The sequence below is a fragment of the Dipteris shenzhenensis genome, chromosome 14 (assembly GCF_047967505.1).
Source record: "Dipteris shenzhenensis isolate YYH24624 ecotype China chromosome 14, Dip_SZ_1.0, whole genome shotgun sequence".
Classification (NCBI taxonomy): domain Eukaryota; kingdom Viridiplantae; phylum Streptophyta; class Polypodiopsida; order Gleicheniales; family Dipteridaceae; genus Dipteris; species Dipteris shenzhenensis.
In genome coordinates this window covers 10,068,516-10,089,163 of record NC_141609.1, presented here as the reverse complement: position 1 = coordinate 10,089,163, position 20,648 = coordinate 10,068,516, and the positions used below count along the sequence as shown (strand labels likewise).

At 42.4% G+C, this 20,648-nt stretch overlaps 1 protein-coding gene and 1 pseudogene across 1 annotated transcript in view; both read right to left on the bottom strand.

Annotated features, from left to right (window-relative positions):
- Positions 1–787, bottom strand: part of LOC147894176 (guanine nucleotide-binding protein subunit beta-like) — a 45,310-nt gene extending 44,523 nt beyond the window's left edge. The window contains exon 1 of the mRNA XM_087384829.1: positions 134–787. Coding sequence (XP_087240955.1) covers positions 134–257 — 124 coding nt within the window. The 5' untranslated portion in view covers positions 258–787. The remainder of the gene's footprint in view (positions 1–133) is intronic.
- Positions 788–14,778: 13,991 nt separating this feature from the next.
- LOC147894175 (L-type lectin-domain containing receptor kinase S.4 pseudogene) lies at positions 14,779–16,824 on the bottom strand (annotated as a pseudogene).
- Positions 16,825–20,648: the final 3,824 nt, after the last annotated feature.

The following is a 20,648-nucleotide window of genomic DNA, read 5'->3' as shown; positions in this document are numbered from 1 at the left end:
CTGACCGCAAAACAACGCAAGTTACATGCCCGCGATACAAACACTCCATACATGTTTTAAAAAAAATGGCAAGCTAATACTCGGAAGTCGTTTGCGAGCAATGGCAACAGGAAAACTTAAGGGAATCGCTCACCATCGGTGTCAGCAAGCGCGGCACGTCTTTCCCGCAATCGCTCTCTCAATGCGTTAGCCTGCACTTTTGCTGCTACATGTCTCTCTTTCAAGTCCTTTACAGACATCTCTATCTCCTCTTTCATGAAACCCCAGCGCTAGCACGTTAGAAGACCTAGGATGCTGGCCAAAACAATCGAACAGCCCGGTCCTGCTTTCTTCCTGAGCGAGTTTCAGTCTTCCATGCGTGCAGAGGTTAGAGCATTCTGCCGCCCTCGGAAGCAATTCAACGATCTTCGATGGTCACCAGAATCACAATCTAATCTAGCCAAAAGAAACTCAAAGGCCATATTCTCTTCCAGGAAACGTTCCATCCTGACGTTGTCTTAAGATTCCCATCTAGAGCATTCCGCAACCCCGCTAGAAAGCCAAGTTCGCATGCGAAGAGCATTCTGCAACCCGGAAAGGTTCGAGGACTGTACTCCAAGAGCAGGGGGGTGAATCCGACGTTAAAAAGTACCAAATCTGAAGGGACAAGAGGCAAAACGAGAGTGGCAATGGAAGGAGGGATTGGGAGGGAGGTGATTGTGGGAAGAAGGGGGATCAAAAAGCAGGAGCAGGAGCAGCAGGAGCAGGAGCAGGAGCAACAGGAGCTCGAAGAAGAGCTCGCGAGAGAGGAAAATGAAGCGCTCACTTTCTTCGCTGCCCACCTGCCTTTTGTTCACATGCTCCCCATAACATCAAATGCTTACCCCACACACCTTTTTTGTTCCCTTGCCCGTGGTCCCCTCTACAATCTTGCACATGTCCAAGAATCCTTCGAGGATCCTTTTTTTTTTCCCCCCCTCCATTGTCCTTTCCCCCCCCCCCCCCCCCCCCCCCCAAAACAAAACAAATGTCCTATGGGCCTCTAGGCCCACCCTGCCATCTCACCGCCTCAATCCTAACGTCGCATTCCAGACTTATACCCTTTTCAGCACATGCTAAACGATGGGTCACTCCATTCTAATCAAGAAGCCATCGATTCTAAACAGTGATCCCTCCATGCTCATCAGCAAGCACATGCCAAACAATGTGAAACCGTGGTCACTCTATGCTAATCAGCAAATCGATGCTAATCAGCAAATCATGGTATGGTCACTCCATGCTAATCAACAAGCACATGCTAAATGATGCTAATGCTAATCAACAAGCACTTCCACATCGATGCTCCTAAACAATGATCACTCCATGCTTCCACATCGATGCTAAATGACGATCACTCACATGCTAATCTACATCTCACTGACCTAACTCGAAGCCATGCAATATACACATGGACAACTTCGAAGTCCTTGTCACCCAATTACACACTTTTCTCTTCCTTCTCATGCTACACGTTATTCATACTATCATTAATCTACTCCACCCTAAATGTCAGCTTCCTTCAAGAAGTCGGCTACCAACCTCTTGCCCTCACATCCATGTGTCTCATTATTTGCACGGTTCTCATATGCCTATGCAACCTCTTCACCTTACAAGTTGATCATTATCATCGTGTTTCAGATAGTTGCTTGAGATGCATGTTCAATTTATTTGTCAAGTGGGTAGGGATCATTGTCCTTGAGCTACATTGATTTTTACATCTTCTTGTCCTTTAGGAAGATGGTGCTCACGAGTCACAACCAATATTGCATTATCTTTTCTCCTCTCTCAAAAGGTAATCACGTTCACCAATAGATTAACATCAAGCACCATAGGGTTTTGATATCCTATTGATCACTAGGGGGCCACCTCCAATATCAATCAATGCACTCGATTCTTATCATTACTATGTAAAATTTACATCCCACTAGTGGCTCTCACCTAATTTCTTCATTAGTTTGCTCTTCTATATTATTTCCCATCTTGTAAAGGCTCTTAATCTCAACAAATTATTCCATAATATAACTAAGGCCTTTGTTTTTCAATTGACAACTTCAGTTCTTAGGTGAAGAAGGGTGGAGTAACCCAATTAAGCTAAGTTCAAGGGGATAGCTTCAAAAGTTATTGCAAAGGGACGAGTGAATTCAAGAAACCCAATCACAAGGTCTTACCACTAGGGTACGTGAAGATTTTGCAAAAGAAGTAAAGTATGATCGTTTAAAATTCTCACCAGCATTTTTTTTTCAAAGGTGCATCTTCAAAAAGGGAGCGCTTAAGTGGGCTATCATGCCATCCTCACCCTTGAGACATGATATCCTAAAAAGGGTGACCATGCTCTAAATTTGCTAGAGAAAATGAGCCATAACTTCATAAGATGCTTATTTTGCTCCATGTAACATTCACCTTCAGAAAAGATTGATTCTCATTGTCATTTTTTTTAAACTAAGAAACTTTACTAAATGATGCAAAAAACCTAATAATCATCATTTTTTTAAAGAAGTTATTTACTAAACGTTGCAAAAAACATGACAATTATCCAAATCATGTCTTGCAATTTGATTTTCATATGCTACATGACTCAATCTAGATTTGTCAATCAAAAGATATTGGTTGTCAAAGTTTGGCTATTACAGGCGATCATCATAGTTTTTTCAAGAATAAAAATGAATACCATGGTCACCAAGCTTTTTGTCCCAAACCCAAATGAGCGCCTGATTTTCTCCCTCCACTCCTCCCTTTCCCTATAAACAATACATTTATGAATTCTTTTCAATTGGTGGGACATATTAGATAAAGTTAATATTTGTGGCATGAGAAAAAAATGTGAATCTTCTACAAATGGAATTTCTCAATGAGATGCATGATGTATATGTGAACTAGCAATGATAGGGTCACCCTTCAAAGCTATTAAATAAAAATACAGACCACAAAATGTATTTCCTAGAATGCCAATAACGTGCAACTATTCAAAGTAGCATGTGCTAAGAATTACTCTTTTGTTGCATCATTCTTACATTGTTCGATATAAATGTCTTTTCTTTCAAAACAAATAGGGATTAACAATGATTTGGGAAATTGATCGAATATTTATGTGTCATGGTGCATGAAGAACCTAAAGCATTTAGAACCCTACATTTCATGCCAACAATTTTTAAGTTTTTGACAATGCTTATGATAATTCTTTGCATCTTTATTACATTCAATGCCTCAAGGATGGAGCAAGATGTTCAAAATGCTTTTATAGTTGTTAAATAGTAACATATCTCTAATCCATTTCATATTTATATAAATATGGTTAATCTTCATTTTATGTATATTCTTATTGAAATAGTAAGATCATATCTAGTAGGTAGATGTTAAAGGTGCAATGAGGCTATGATATGGTGCATTAAAAGCCACTACATTGCTCTATTTCCATAGAGGCAAATGTGAAGGTGAGCCAAATGAGAGATGAAAGATGTGCCTTTTGATATGAGAAATGCCTTTCAAAAGAAATAGGGATAGGAATGATTTAGGAAATTGATCAATATTTATGTGTCATGGTGCATGGCCTATATTCTAACGAACAAAGATTGTTACTTGGTTGGAACACTAGTGCATGGACTGTATCTCATTTTGCCCCTTGAAGCTATAGTTTTCACGAGACTGAGGTAGCACTAATGAGCAACACAAGGTTGCTAATGAGATTGCAACCAGTGCATGTGGTGCAGCCATGTAGGAGCCCACATCATAGAGCCGAAGTAACTAGCTATGCAACAAGTGGAGCTGACTAGCCTGTTGCAGACTATTCAGATAGCAGCTCAACAGCTCAAAAACTGAGCTAGTCTAATAAGTGTGGCAGTAGTGGGGTTGGGTGTAGTTAATGTGGGAAGAGGCAGAGACAGCAAGCATAGAGATAGTCGTTGTTCCTCTACAAGATGTGAGGAGGCTCCAATGCATAATCCAATGCAAAGAGACAACATGGACTAGGCAGGTTATGCGTCACTGGCAAGGCAGAGTCCACCTAGCAAAAATGGCAGCTGCCCAAGGGAGTTTTGCTGCATGACTCTCTCTCTCACACACACACACAATACAAGATTTACGCCCTTTCAATTTGTGTACGGTCTTGAAGCAGTGGTCCCAGTAGAATTTGTAATATTAAGCCTACACATAGTAGTGCAAGAATGCATGGGCGACCATGAGTCCCTAAAGGAAAGACTCTATCAACTAGAAAAGCATATAGAGACAAGGTTAGTTTCCTACCATGCCATGACATCAAAAAAATGAAGAAGGAAGGCTTGGTTTGACAGAAACCTTAAAGATAAAGAGATTAAGGAAGGTGACCTAGTTCTGCTATACAATGCCAAAGTCCATAAGGGCAAACTCAAATATCTAGGTCAAGGACCTTATAGAGTTGAAAAGATGAATCCCATCGGAGAAATGCTGCTAGAAACACTATATGGAGTCCAATTCACCATAACAATAAACGAGAGCGATCGAAGCACTACTACATCAACATGCAAGCCTTCCCGGCAATAATGAAGATTTGGGGGGCCCAAGTCTTCCATAGTTAGAATTAGATTGTATCATGAGCACTCACTAGCATATCTTCATACATATAGGTAACTTCAACTGATTTCAACCTAGGGCTCAGAGGTGATGACTGATGATTTCCCTAACAAATTAAGCATATAGGAGGAACGCCTGCCTCAGTAGTCATGCATAGTGCACCCACACGTTTCGAGCACCACGAATGAATTACACAAATAAAAGCCCCAAAAGATACTTGCTTTGCTTCACACACATGGCACAATCATCACAAAAAGAGTAAACTGCATCAGCCACTCACAAAAGAAACATGCACTCTTACTACATTGCACTATATTGGCACTATCGGACTAGGACCTGATTTATTGTGAAATGCCAGGGTGAAGACAGCCCACTAAGATGGGAAAAAGGCCTACAACGCATTCAACAAAGAGACCCCACACCAAAATGTCCAAGCCTCAACCTCAATAGCCCCCCCCCAATTAACCATGTCAAAATGTCCAAGCCTCAACCTCAAACGCCCCCCCGCAATTAACCAACCTAAAGAAGGACAGGATCTAGGATCACCAACCCAGAGGTCAACCCCAAAATGACCATGGCTAGTGGTTATGGACAGTGAGAGTGATGAGCAAATAAATGCAACAAGCCAAGGAGATATGCCACAAAACCTAAGGAACCTAGAGTTAGGAGAACTAGAGGCAGCATAGCAATTGACTATGCAGGTTGCAGGTGCAGAACAGCTTGATGCCCAAGCTAACAAAGAGCTAGCAATAGATGGAACAATACAGCTTGTATGGCCACAAGTCTCAACGTTTGCCGTGTTAGCTAATGTATACAACTTCTTGCAATCAAAAGGTCTAGGAAGTCTTTTTGAGAAGCTGCAATCCTTATCAACACCTGCTATGACAGAATACATTTGTCAATTCATAACATCCTATAAAAGCAAAGAGTTGGAGAAGGATAAGTATGTCACAATAATGTACAATGAAAAGCCCTTATAGATCTACCTTAGTAGATCCACAATGCAGGAAGCTTTCTCATTCCCAGAGGCACAAGAAGAATATCCAAAGAAACATTTGGATGCAAGATTCTATGAGATTCAGGATTTATTCCCACCTAACACAAAGTCACAAAGCGTGGAGATAAGCTATGACATGATTCTGGATCCCATATGTAAAGAGGCAGCCAAGTTTTTGGCTGACATTTTCAATCATATAGGAGTGAGAAAAAATAACATGTCAGTAAAAACTCTTACACTCCTTAGCAAGGAAAAACTACAAGATTGGGCTAAACACATATCCTTGCTACTAACTAATTATGTATCCACTACACATAATGGCAAAAGCTACATTGCCCATCTATTGGCCATTATAATTGGGTTTGCAATATAGTAAGAAGAAGCCTCTACACCCCTCTCAACACAAGATATAGAAGACTTTTAAAATTTTATATTATTACTAGAATGGGAGCTAGAGCCTCCACCTAGTCTCAATATGGATAATATGGATGGATGACAATCTGAACAGTTTCTAGAGAATGACAATGTGGAACTCTGCCAAAGAATCTTGCAACTCAATTCAGTATTGCTACCACAACAGAAGGACTCGAGGGAAGAAATCCAAGAGGAGACCATGCCATCCAATAACTTTACAAGTGAGCCAAATAGCATGCCTCTTCAAGAATCACAAGTCAACAATGTTGACGACTCCACACAGTTGCAACAATGGTCAGAGTTATTTGCTACCATGGTCTCCCATCACTCCAAACCAAGTTGCAAAGTACTGAGATAGAAATTCATAAGCTCAAAAAAAGCATGGCAGAGCAAATGTAGCAATAGCTCCTTGTACAAAATGCTCTAGCAGTAAGTAGGAATGTTAACATCCACGAAGTACAGTCACCGAATGCAGGGTAGCTAGTGATTAGAGGTGATTAGGCTTTATGATTTACTTCAATAGTTATAGCCATGGGAGTACAATACAAGTCCAGGGAGTTTGAGCCCCAAATACCCCCAACAGTGAAACCAAAAGATAATTATCTTCAACACAAATTCACCACTTAATCAATTGGAGAAGAACAGCACAATCACACCACGAAAACGACAACAGACTGGATACAATCTCCCCCCCTAGATGAGTGGCTCACGCTTCCTCATCTAGAGTATTTATGATATTTCATAAAAGCACCAAGGAGCCAAAATTATCCCTCTCTTCCAAAATGAGGGATTTGCTTTACATAGCCATCTTAGGGCCCAAAAATCGATTATGTCCAATACAAAGTATATTGCTCAAACTTGCAATAATAAAGCAAATACAAAATTGGCCCATGGCCATATAAAATGCGTTGTGTGACATCTCAATTGGTACCCTCGCACTAACTCCAATGCTTGCTATGAGTTCCATCACCTGTACTCAAGCTGCCAATTACATTAGTTATTATTAACAATCGATTGAACGAATCACCGAATCAACCGATCCCAACATAATCGCATTCAAAGCACAATAATCAAGCACAACACCAATAGCACTAGCGACATCAATATTAACATGGAATCACCCACAATACTAACCATCTAGCATGGCAAAACACAAGCTAGTCAGGTGTCCCCAACTAACCACACAAAAATCCAGTAGGACCCCCGCCACGTCCGGTGCGCTCCTATGGAGTACTTTGCCATAGTCACACTTGACTAAAATAATAATGTCCAAAGCAAGATATATCAGAAATATAATTTTCGTAACATCCCTCTTGCTTGGATTGCAACTAACCTCAATTGCGTGTTTGATTATAGGAACTGATGAGGTCTAGAAAAGTTCGAAAGAACCGCTCAGGCTTCCATTAAGCATCATCTCTCGGATGATTCTTAAATTTGAGCAAGTATTTAGTATAGATATTTCCTTTTCGGGTCGAGGTCTGTTGATGATCAATAATGCATTCAGGTTCTAGAATTTCTTCTTCATCAACAATCAATGGAGCCTCTTCATAGACAGGATGAATAGATAAAGGTCCTTTGAAGGGCTTTAAGAGGCTGATATGGAAAGCATTATGTATTAGGTAATTCAAGCCTATAAGCTAGATCATTGATTTTCTGAATCACCTTGACTGGTCCATAAAAACGTGGGGACATCTTGATTACTGGCCATTTCTCAACACTCTTCATCTTCTTTTTCAATCCGAAGAAGTACATAATTACCTTCTTTAAAAAGCATGTGTTTCCGTTTCTTATTAGCTTGTTTTGTGTACTTCTCTTGAGCGATTGCAATGGCTTCTCGAACCTCTTTGAGAATATTTTGATAGTCATGGGTAAATGCATCTGCTACCTCCACTCTATGGGTCAATCGTGTGATAGGAATAGGTAAAACCTTCCCATAGATATCTCAAAGGGTGCTCTTCCAGTTGCAGAATGAGGAGTATTATTATAAGCAAACTGTAAGAGATGAATGTATTTGTCCCAAGTCTTTGGTTGACTTCCCGCATGAGCTCTTATCATATCCAGAATAGTACTGTTTGTAACTTTAGTTTGTCCATTCGATTCTGAATGAAAAGCTGATGAGAAATCTAACTTAGTGCCTAGATTATGAAATAATGCAGTCCAAAAATTAATGCAAAACTTTCAATCTTGATCAAACACTATAATCTTTGGCAAGCCATGATGAACAAAGATATGCTTGATGAATAAATGTGCAGCTTGCTGAGCTGTTAAAGTCTTCTTGCATGGGATGAAATAAGCTCGCTTACTAAAGCGATCTACTATCATCCAGATCATAGCGTGAGGCGGAATTCGAGGCTGCCAAAGTATTAAAGGCAGCATGGCTGCACTGCGCACTTATCCTTTAATGCAAGGCTGGGTTTAGGGAAACGGATGGATGACGAGCGGGCGCCGAGCTGCTATGAGCCGCTGCTCACTGATGACTCCTGAGTCCTGACTACATGAAGGCACGAAATCCAATTAATTAAGATGTAGGTTGGCTACGCACTAGGACTCTGGGAGTCTACTTCGAAGTTTGCCAACGAGCTGTTGCAGTTCTCCCAAGATGATGATGCCGGGCTGAGTACTTGGCGTGATCTTCAAGGTTCAAAACCTAAGGCTCGATGTGCACATTCCTGAATGCAAGATTTCTCTCCCCCGTGACCACGAGCTTTATTTGTGCATAAGTGTCACACAGTCCTCTTGAATCTTCCACAAGACTTCTCTCCCTTTCAATTTCCACACAAGCTTAGGAAGCTTGTTTTTGAGTTTTGTTTGAATTTTGAGATGATAAGAAGGTAGTTTCCCAGATTGCTAAGGTGTGTATGTTGTCAAATTTCACAAAAAACAACCAAAAATGAAGAATCAAGCTGAATTTCGAAGTTATTTTGTGTGGTAACAGTCACCCCTCAAGAAATCTTGCATTTTGGCACTCAAATGTTGTTTTTCTTTCAAGTTTTTTTCATTGAGTAGGTAGACTAGGTATATAGCATCCCCCTAGCATAGAAAAACCTGAACAGAAACTCCAAATCTTTCAAAAATCATCAAAAACCAGTTGATGACATAGCGCTTTTCTATCCCCACGGGTCGATGGCTTAGAGCTATCCCACCGACCGTGGCCATAGCCATATCCCACCAATCAAACTTTGTTGACCGTCACCATAGCGCTATCCCCATGACCTAACTTTTGACCACGGTCTAGCCTGTTGCCCTAATTAAATGCATGTCAGAGTTAATTATCCCGCCGGTCTGATAGCCATTGACTCATGGCCATAGCGCCTATCCCCACGACTGTTGCTATAACATTATCCTGTCGATCGGTGCCTTCAATTATCCCATGTCCATGGCAATATTCGTATCCCGCTGATCCATATATCCCGCCGACCGGTGCGGTAAGCTCATCCCCGCAACCGTTGCCATCTTGATATCCCCACTCCCATCGCTATAATTATTCCCCCGATAGATGCGTTAGGCATTATCTTGCCGACCCCATTATTCCTCTGACCATTGTCTTAAGCTCATCCCTACATCCATGGGGATACCACTTGCATCCTTTGCTGCCGAACACGTGGCACTACCTATCCCATCAATCGGTGCATTAGGCATTATCTTGCCACCTGTTGCTATATTGGTATCCCGTCAACCGGCGGTTTAATCTATCCCTATGACCGTCGCCATAGAGCATCCCTACGACCATGGGGATACCTCTGGGGTAGTCCATAATACAAATTAAGAACTATAGTTCATCCTGAGTGTGCCCTGTTAAAGGTCTCATACATGCACTTGCGGTCCGGAAGAATTTTGTCCAAGGATCCTGCACCTGAAGACAGTGCTTCGAGCTATGCTCAACCCACCTTTCGCCCTAGCTAGGGATTAGTTCGATCTGAAAGCTCGATTCCTAGCTCCCACTCCGTAATAGGACCTCGATAGGAGGATCCATCTCGCTCCAACGAGACGGAGAGCTTGGACGAGGTGATGCACGACCCCTTGGGTCTAAGGGCTTTCGAAGCCCCATTCACTAGTGTGGCCTCTCCCAACTCTCCTACTCCTTCTGTAGCATCCAGATTAAGAGGTACACTCTCCAACATGTTCAAACATTTAGGGCAAACAGAGTGCATAGACATGGAGAACCCCTTCGCCGGCATGTCAGTCGGAAGGGAAGGTCAGCAACAACCAGCTCCTAAAATGCAGACAGGGACTAAACCCCCCTTTGTGAATCCATGACCCTCCTCCTTCGCAAGGCAACCTCAATGGCAATGCGTGGATGATGAAAATCCATGAATGAGGGACTTCTGAGGACAAGACCCCAGCAATGCATGGATGATGAAGATCCATGGATGAGGGACTTCTGAGGAGATGCAAGAGGCTCTCAAGGAGGGGCGTCTTATGAACCCCCAGCCGTCCCTGTGCCACTGACTTTCATCAACTATGTGGCTCCACCAGTTCCACCCTAGCTTACATGGAACCACCGTGCCCATGCCCCATGATGCACCCCCTCTGGAAGTCCGACCGTTTCCATTCGTACCTGTTGCTTCTATGAATGTAGGCCTTAGCGCATCCATCCTAATGCCGGTACCAGCAAGTCAATGGATTCCACCACCAGGGCTAGGCTTAAGGCCACCCCTACGTCCCGTTAGGCCCACAATGGCACCGCCTTTGCCAGCTGCCCAAACAGTGCTAACTGATGAGGCAATGCACATCTTGGTGAATGCCCTAGGAAGGGAGGCCACACCACCTCCACCTGCCCCAGTGTTGCCTGCAGGAACACAAATCCCTCAAGGAGCCCACCCATAGCCATCTCCAAGTTAATGACCAAATTCCTTGGGGAAGGAGACCCGATCTCCCATGTGGAGCGATTTGAGCAGATATGTGAAGCCTTTGGAGCTCCCACAGATCTAGAAATGGCTAATGCGTTTGGTCTTAGCATGGATGGCAAAGCAAGCCAATGGAATAGGGCTCTTGCCCCAGAAGAAAATGTCAACTAGGAGATGCTGAGAAAAGCCTTCATTGTGGGGTTTGCCCCCAGTGGACATAAATGGAGCCCAATTAACCAGTTATATGAGGTAAAGCAAAATGACAAGGAATCCCTTCGAGATTACATAGCCAGAATCAAGGAGCCGACCCATAGCCATCTCCAAGTTAATGACCAAATTCCTTGGGGAAGGAGACCCGATCTCCCATGTGGAGTGATTTGAGCAGATATGTGAGGCCTTTGGAGCTCCCACAGATCTAGAAATGGCTAATGCGTTTGGTCTTAGCGTGGATGGCAAAGCAGGCCAATGGAATAGGGCTCTTGCCCCAGGAGAAAATGTCAACTAGGAGACGCTGAGAAAAGCCTTCATTGTGGGGTTCGCCCCCAGTAGACATAAATGGAGCCCAATTAACCAGTTATATGAGGTAAAGCAAAACGACAAGGAATCCCTTCGAGATTACATAGCTAGAATCAAGCACCTCAATTCCCATTGCGAACCATATAAGCGGATGAGCGATGAACGATTGTTGCCTCGCTGGATTGGCAAACCCGAAGCTGCACGACCACTTGATGGTTATGAATCCTACCTCCTTCGATCTATGTAGCAAGGTGGCTATCCATATAAGTGACAATATGATGGACAAGTCTAATTCGGATAAAACCTCGATCCCATCAGAATTAGCACCATCAGTCAAGTCTTCCAGTGTGGAGACAATTAAGAAGGAAACCAACGAGCCCAAGGGCTTAAATATGAGTGAGTTGGCCTCAAATTTTTTGAATCAGCTAGGCCAATAGTGAAGGTCAGGAACCTCCAAGGATGCACCAAGCAACCCCCACTTGTTTCCATGGAGAGACAACATCTGGTGTGGGGTATCTAATGGCAACCATCCCTCCAATGAGTGTCCTCACCTGAGGGCAAGGGTAGCACTCTACTGCGCACATTGTCATAGATGGGGAAACCACGATACCTCCCAATGCCAATTTTTGAGGTCCCTGCCCCAACCGATGTATCAAACGAGATCGCCATTAGCCTTGATGGCTCCGCCTAATCCTATGAATGCACAAGGTAGCCCTTTGGCTAGTTCAAGCCAGTATAGGGACCAACATGCTCCGTTACTACCACCCATACTGGGTCCTCAACCTCCACTACCCCATATAGCTCCGATCAATCAGGTATTGGTAGAGGAAGTGCCCAATGATTGGGAGGAGACAGATCCAGAGACCACGGACCCCTCGACTACTACCCCTATGAGGAAGGAAGTGGCAACCTAAGTCAATACCTCCTGCAAGGAGATCAGCAAGCCAGATTGCTCCCTTGAACTCTAGGGCTAAAGACCTAAACTTTGTCGCCCGAAGGCCCCTGATCCAATGCTATACCTACCAGAGCCCACACATGGCAAGTGAATGCCCCTACGAAGGTACTTTAAACCCTCCGCTGTCATGTTTCAAGTGTCAGGGGCTGCATTTCTTGAAGGACTGCCCCTATAGGGATCTTACCCCAACCGCTCCTCCCACGACTGGCCCTACACCCTTGTGTGCAGGGTGAGGAATCAAGCATTTGTTCAAGGGCTGTCCCTTTAGAAGACCCACAACCCCAGTCACCCAGCCTAAGAGCACTAGCCTTAACTTGCTCAGTATCAAACAAGGCCAGGTGGCCGCAGTACCCTTAAAAGTCATCACAAGGATGCAAGCCAAAGCAATAGGTAAGGCAATGAGGAAAGAGGCCAGGAAGGGTATAGGGCCCCTACCGCAAGGTCCTGAGGTCCGTCAACATCCGTAGACCCGGTCCAAGAAGGCCATACGAGTAGGTGATGGGCTCACCCATGAATGCCAGAAATACTTCGAAACCCTCAAACTAGCCCAGGCCACTACACTAGTGTTGAGAGCACCTAACTGGGACGTGAAACCATACGTGAAATCTATGAAGTTGATTTTAGATGATTTAGTATTTTCATTGTTAATAATAAATGGTTTAGAACTATCTACAATAGTCTCAATGCTATAGTCAAGAAAAGACAACATCGGTTTCTTCACCATAGACTCCACCAAACTATGGACTGATGAAAGTGATACTTTTGTTCTTCCCAAGCATTGTGAGTAGGTACGTATTAATAAATTACTTAAGCTAATGTCTTCGTTTTTAAAGAATTGGTACATGTTCATATATAATTAATCATCGATTAATACAATTGATGGCATTTAATTTGCATCTTGAAAATAGGTGGTGACCGTCCATCTAGATGGTTTTGATCGATGATGGTGGTATGTGGTCCAAGTTGCTCCTCAAAGTAAATATACTTTTGAAGATAGGGATGTGGATACGAAGATGCCGCCAATGGATCCAGTTGATCCCAATGGATCTAGGGAATAAGATGAAGATCACGATATGGGCTGAGAAGAAAGTGCATATAATGACATCGTAATGGAGGAAGATGGAGATCAGGATATTGGGGAAGAAGATAGGGATCTTGTATCACCTGATATTATTGAAGAAGATGAATTAGAGGATCAAGGGCGATGATGATATAGGTAATCAATTGACTATATAGTTAGAGATAGACCTATTTGGTTGCTGAACTTAGCTCAAGATGAAGCTGTTGATGTAAATCATATTGATTGATTCTTTCACCATCGATAAGGCTTTTTATCTTTGCCCCTTTCACTTTTATAGTGGTATACATACTCTTATATTTTTTATCTTTCAAATGATGAAACTGGTAGTAAAAAAATATTTTGGGTCTTTTTGCAAACAATGTCCTATAATTCTATTGGTATGGAAAATTTTTACTAGTGTTGGTAATACCAACACTGGTAAAAGAACTTCTCTTAGTGTCGGTACATACCGACACTGTCTCAATGTCAGTATATATAGATACTCTTTAGTGTCTGTATATACCGAATTTGTCTGAATGTCGGTATATACCCACACTCTTTAGTGTTGGTATATACCGACACTAGTACTAACATAAAACAAAGGAAAAAATAAAACAAAAAAGAAAGGAAAAAGAAAGGAGAAAAGGGGGCAAAAAAAGAGAAAAACCACAGATTATGCATCAGATTGTTACTTGTTTGTTATTTTTCTTCAGTAAAAGATTTTGTATAAGAGAAAAGATGTGTTTTTTCATGGATTTAAATTTATTTAAATTATTAACAAAGTAAAATTTTTTAAGGGAATTTAATAAAAATTTACACTAGGATTTTTCAAATATAGAGTAAGATACAAATTATGTTTCTTAGTTTTTGCATTATTAGTAGTGTGAGTAAATAAACCTTTTATGTGAAAAGGATAGTTCGAAAAAGTAACTTTTGATTTAGGAAGAATATTTTCAGAAAATAAACTTTTCAGTTAGGAAGGATTTTTGGGCTTTGTCTAAAAATGAACGAAAAAAATGTCCAAAATTAATGAAATGGGTGTTACAAGTTACTATCTCATTTTTTTAAAGAAAAAGTTAATATCTCATTTCATTGCATGGTATACCATATACAAGCAACATTAATCACATGGTAGTCTAAAAAACATATTATGATGAAAATCTACCAATCCACTAATCACCAAAGACAAAAACCCATGATCAAGTGATTTTTTGAACTATTTTCAACTATTTTAATTTTACAAAATAAACAATCCATTTAATTCACCATTTAAAATCAGTTGATTTAAATCTCTTGAAAATCCTTGCTCATGTTATGTGCTGGAGAAGGCAGTGAAGGGAGGAAGAGTAGGAAGAGAAGAATGGTAAGCAGCACTTGCACGTGTAGCATGGGAAGGTCCGGCTGTGATCATTGATGTTCTGTGATGTTAGCAGGAGAAGGCACTCAAGGGATCAGGAAGAGGAGGAAGAGGAGAATGTTTAGCAAGCACTTGCACGATCTCTAGCATGGAAGGTCTGGCAAAGCAGTGGGGATGGGAGTAGAGCAAGCCAAGGCCAAGGACAACAAGCCCCATCTCTTCTGTATCATCATCATGAGCACGAGCACGAGTAGCAACACCACTAGCTCGAGTAGCAGCAGAGCTCTTAGCCAAGTCTTGGATCATCAATAGTAGCCATCTTGGATCATCAGGAGGATGAAAAGAACTCTTAGCGAGTCTTGTAACATCATCATAACCAACATCATCACCAAGAGGAGAAGAGCTCTTAGCGAGTCTTGGATCAAGTGTATCGAGCAACCTTCCCTATCGATAGAGATTCCACACATGCTCCACCAAGATGAAATTCTCCTCTGTAGGTCTCCTTCCTGTTGCCACCTCCAACAACAGAGCTCCCAAGCTGAACACCTCCGTGCTCGTTGTAGCCTTCCCTGTTCGTGTCAACTCAGGCGCTATATAGCCCGCCGTCCCTACGACCTTCGTCGTGTTTGTTTTCCCATCATCCATCCTTGCCAACCCGAAATCTCCCAGCTTCGCATTCATCTTCTCGTCCAGTAGCACATTGCTCGCCTTCACATCCCTGTGTAGTATCTGCTCCTCCCACCCTTCGTGCAAGTAGAGCATCCCCTCTGCCACCCCCTCCACAATCTTGTATCTCTCCTTCCACTGTAGCGAGGTGCAGGTGGCCTCGTGCAGCATCTTGTCCAGACTCCCGTTGGGCATGTAATCGTACACCAGAAGTAGCTCCCCCTTGCCTTTGCTCCAGCCTAGCAGTTGCACCACATTGCGGTGACGTAGCCTTCCGATGCTGCTCATCTCTGCTAGGGATTCGCGCTCTCCTTGATCCGACTCGGGGGACCAGCGCTTGACGGCCACTTCCAGACCGGAGCTTGGCAACACTCCCCTGTATACGCGCCCAAAGCCACCCGCACCCAGTATCTGCTTATCGTGAAATCCTTCGGTCGCAATGCTCAGCTCCCTGTCGGTGTATCTATGCAGTCCGAACTCCCGCCCTTTCAAGACCTCGCGCCGCCTCCACTTCCGCCATCGGTATAGCAGCCACTAGCAGGAAAACAATGGCGGACAATATTGACACACCAGCGACTAATCGTTTGGATCGGAAACTTGGCGACGGTGAAGACAAGGTGGAAGGGAGCTTCGAAAGATCCAAGCTTCCGGCCACCCCATTGCTATTGAAGAAGCTCCATGCAGCTTATGTTCTGCAGAAAGCACTCCTGTGGATGCAGAGAACCCAACATACATGTACTTATTGAGCACTGCGGACAAATCGAGATTTACAGATAAAAGTGGGATTACAGGCTGCAGCTGCCCAACGGGAGCAATGCTTACATTCAGCTGCCACTGTATCCAAGCTTGAATATTCTGTCCTCCTTTCAAATTCACGCCAACCTTGGCTGTTGGAGAACTCCAATAACCTGCTGTGCTAGAGTTGACGGATGTCATGCTGTTAAGATCTACTCCCACGTGATTGTCATCGATGTCTGCGAGTTCTAGGTCCTGAACCGTGTCAAACTCCACTGCGAACAGATGATCCGATGCGTTTCCGTTATCGGCAACATTTTTTAGCAAGCCCAGGTACTGGTTAGGAAGAACGCCACTGTGATCCAGAGAAGGAACCATGAGAAAGGCCATGCCATGTCCACACAACGTCGGATATATTGGCGTGATCGAGAAGACAAAAGTCGTGCTGAAGCAGGAGGTAAGGTTGGTGCAGGTTTCCCTTGTATTCACAGGGAAGGAATAGAGTGCTCGACCAAAGAAATGGGCAGACACATTTGTGAGCCTAATCAGTGCGGATTCGATTTCTGCGATCCCACTCAGTATGATGTTGCTACCTGCACTAAATTCATTGAAGATGAAGCTAGACTCTTTGGCAGCTGCCTGGAGGAGAACGAAGAACAGGAAGCATCCCAGCAAGGGAGGTGGAATTGGAGCTCTGCGGAGAAAGACGTTCATGGTGACGAGACAAGCTACATGGCTATGTTAACAAAACTAAACTGCAAAGGAAATTTATGCTGGATTAGATAAGGGAAGCGGAGAACAAGATGAGTACGTGACCATTCTGAAGGCGAGGACATGGGAGTGAGGTGGTCGATGGGGAAGAGAAGGATAACTACGAAGCTATTGGCGGCCAGCTCAAGGACGGAGTCCGCACATGCTCTAGCGTAGTAACATTTTATTAGTTGCAAAGTGGACAATTTTGTAGCCCATATCGAGGCACGTCCAAGTTCCCGTCGAAGCAAGTGTCAACATGGGTGCTACGAAGCTTGGTGCAGGATGCGAGTGTTTTATAGTCTAGATTTTGCTGCATAAATCGTGCGAGGTGAGAGAGCCAATCTGGTGGAGATCAAGTGGTAGCTACTAGCCAGTCGTCATGATTTGCGAGAAGCTGGGGTGTCGTTTACGATCGACGTCCAGAGGACGTCCAGAGGTGGAGCTTCTGGTTTTCGGAGGTTCAGCATTGTAAAGGTCTAGGATGGTGAAAGCGCGGTCCACAACCATTGTAAAGGGTGGCTGATTGTGCTTACTGAATTCTCAATTCTGTGAACGGAAAGTCATATCTGCTCGTTTGCTTGTGGGCTGCTTGGAGCAGCCCTAGTCCAAGGTCATGTCGCTGATCTCCGTCGACAAGTTGTTTTGGCTGCTCTCTGATTGATCACACCACGTCTGCTGGAGACACCAGCTCGCAGTCGCTCGAGTCATGAACGGCTCTACTTCTCTTGAACTGCTTTGGCAAACTTTGTTGTCGTTGAGTTTTATGAAGCCCTCGACATTCAGTCGACAACATTTTGCTTGATCTGCATGGGCGTTTTCGCTTCAATGTTGGAAACAAGGCAAGCACGTACACCTCGGACTATCTAAGCTAATGAGGGATCAGTTCAAGCAACTTCAAGGTCAGAGAGTTTCCCCATGGAAGTGGAGATCATGTTCCCATGGATGAGAGTTTCCCCATGGAAGTGGAGATCATGTTCCCATGGATTGGTCTCACCTCTACACCTTCCCAACCCAACGCCATCCATTGAAGAGGCTATTCAAGTAGGCACACTACCAAAGGCTCCTCTACATGCATGGCTACACCTAAACTCCACCTAAAGTGGATCTCCCAAGAACAACATGGGTCTTCACAATGGGTGGCCCGAAGAGAGGGTCCCTCTCTCCCTCTCTTCACTTTCACTTCTTAAAATAGCTTCACCTACAAAAAGGAGCATAAAAGGGAATGTTGCTCAAGCAACTCTGAGAAGCTAAGAGGATATTGAGCCTCCTAATAACGAGTATCAATTCCGACCATAAAAGAAATGTCACAAAATGCATTACCCTGAATGGAGGCTTGCAATACTAAGGAATGCAATAGACAAATATCTTAATTTAATGTGCATGGCAAGCAACTATATGTGCAACATTTCAAGGATGCAAATAACCTATGAAAACCTCGCTCACAGGCAAACAACTTCTAATAACCTTAGCCTTCATCATGTAGATAGTAGTAGGCATCAAGATGGGAAAGGTTGCAACATATGCATGCAAGTAAGATAGACTCTCAAGTCTCGACATTTGTCTCACATTCATGTACTCTTATACCTCAAGGTAGGTCACATAGCCATGAAGTAAAGGACTTTCTTAGATGGACATTACTAGTGATAAGAACACCAAAAAAAGCACTCATGGGTGTTTACTAACAATGTCACTCCACATCATTACAACAATATAGGACTTTTTTCAATGCTTTTTAAACAAAATTGATGCACATCGATACAACTGTTAGAATTTTGTGCCATGTAAGCATGAAAATAAACCTTTAAATAAGCATCAATCATGCTCGTGAGATAAACTCTTAAATTGCAACCTTGCAAATATTCCATGACAAGATACATTCTTCTTTTTCATAGTTTATTGCATGGAAATTAATGTATTTAAACCCTTTAGTATACAAGAAGCTTTCATGGGCTATTAGAAATATTTCAATTCCAAAAGATCTTTAACTTTTAAACGTTTCCAACAAGAAAGGCTATAGAAACATAGAAAGCCTTTCCACGGTGTTGATGTGTTATCGATGTGTTAGGATCATGCCACTCCATCAACCAATCCCCTGCCTTTATCATTAAAGGCACTTTGAAGGTCACCAAATGAAGCATGAATGCGATAGGGATGGTCCATCAGAAGATACTCTTGATTGTTTCATACACCACTTTTTTGAGGTGCACAAAAGTGGCAACTCTCCAAACTATTTCCGCAAAATGGACAAGCATAGTATCCTTGCATTGTTAGACTTGCACAATCATGTGACACAAAGATGGTCCATAAAGTAACATTAGTTCTCTTTCATCGATGGGTCATCAGATATATTTATACAATTGAGTGCCATGCCACAAAGCTTGAAGCTCATCCACCGATGGTGTAAGATACACATCCATGTTCTTCACCTTATGCTTGCCTTGGACTATCAGGGCTAGCATGAGATCTGTTTCCTTTAGATAAAGCTATAGAGGAATATTGTAGTTTACAACTATCACTAGCCATGTAGACCAAGATGTGGATTAGCATCCAAAGGGATTAACACCATCCATTACCAATCCAAGAGGTAAATGGCGAGACTCATATTTGAACTTTGGCCACTCACTCTCTATGTGGTGCCATGCTTCCCCATCAATGAGGAAATAACTAGGATTCTTGAGCAATTTTGAGCATGTTAGTCCATAATTTTGCCCAATGAAACATGTGGTTTGCATCCTAGCTTATTTAACAACACTCATTAGGATGCATGAAGCCTTATTTTGTGCCAAATATGAAGGGTACACAAGATATTTCATTTATGATGTGTAGCTATCTTTCCTCAAGGATGCATTCAATTTCTTCCTTCATGGATGCAATTGTGGTTGTCAAACTTGTTAAAGTATTAAAAGAAATTTTTGCAACATGCATACAAGAGTGTAATATCTCTTTGGGAGTTTGTGCACGAGTTGTGCACCTGTGCCCCAAACCAACAAGAGCCACATTTCACCATCATGAATGTTTGCAAAAAATGTGATTTAGAAAAATTATCATGTTGCCCATATGAAACCGAAAAAGTTATGGCAAAGGTCTTTGACAATGTAAAAACAATGACCAAGTTGAAGGGGAGAAAGACACAAAGCAAACACTGTGGAGGCAAGGAGATGCTTTGCAATGACCTTTTACTTTTAATGAGTCAAACTCATCAAGTACAATTATGTTTGTAGGTAGACTAAGGTTTCTTGAAGATGTGGTAGTATTAGTGGTGGACTTCATAAAAAACTACACTTTCAAGAAGGAAAATGAGATCAATCTATGTGTTGATATTGTCTCAATATTGTAGCTAATCTAATAAAACTCAACTATAAAGCATGCAAAACAAATAATTATCTATGTTCTAAAGTATAGTTTTCATCCAAAAAACTTAAAACAAAATACCATAAGCATCACAATACCTACATACAAAATTCTAACTGTTGATATAGGACAAGCATAAAAAAAACCATCAAAAGTACCCTAATCATTATTAAATAAATAACACAATCGACACACAAAATATCCTGGTATATACAATGCCCCACCATGATTGGAATTTATTTAGCCATTCCAAAAGCGCCAAATTTTCACACGGTAAATTTTAAAGATGACTTAATGATGTTTAGTCAACATGAAACTTTGCATGGAGGAGCTCCAATGGATATTTCATGCATTGGCACCCTTGGAGTGGATCTTCACTCTTACCAATATATACATTTTTAGAATAAATTAAAAATAAACACTAATCATGATAT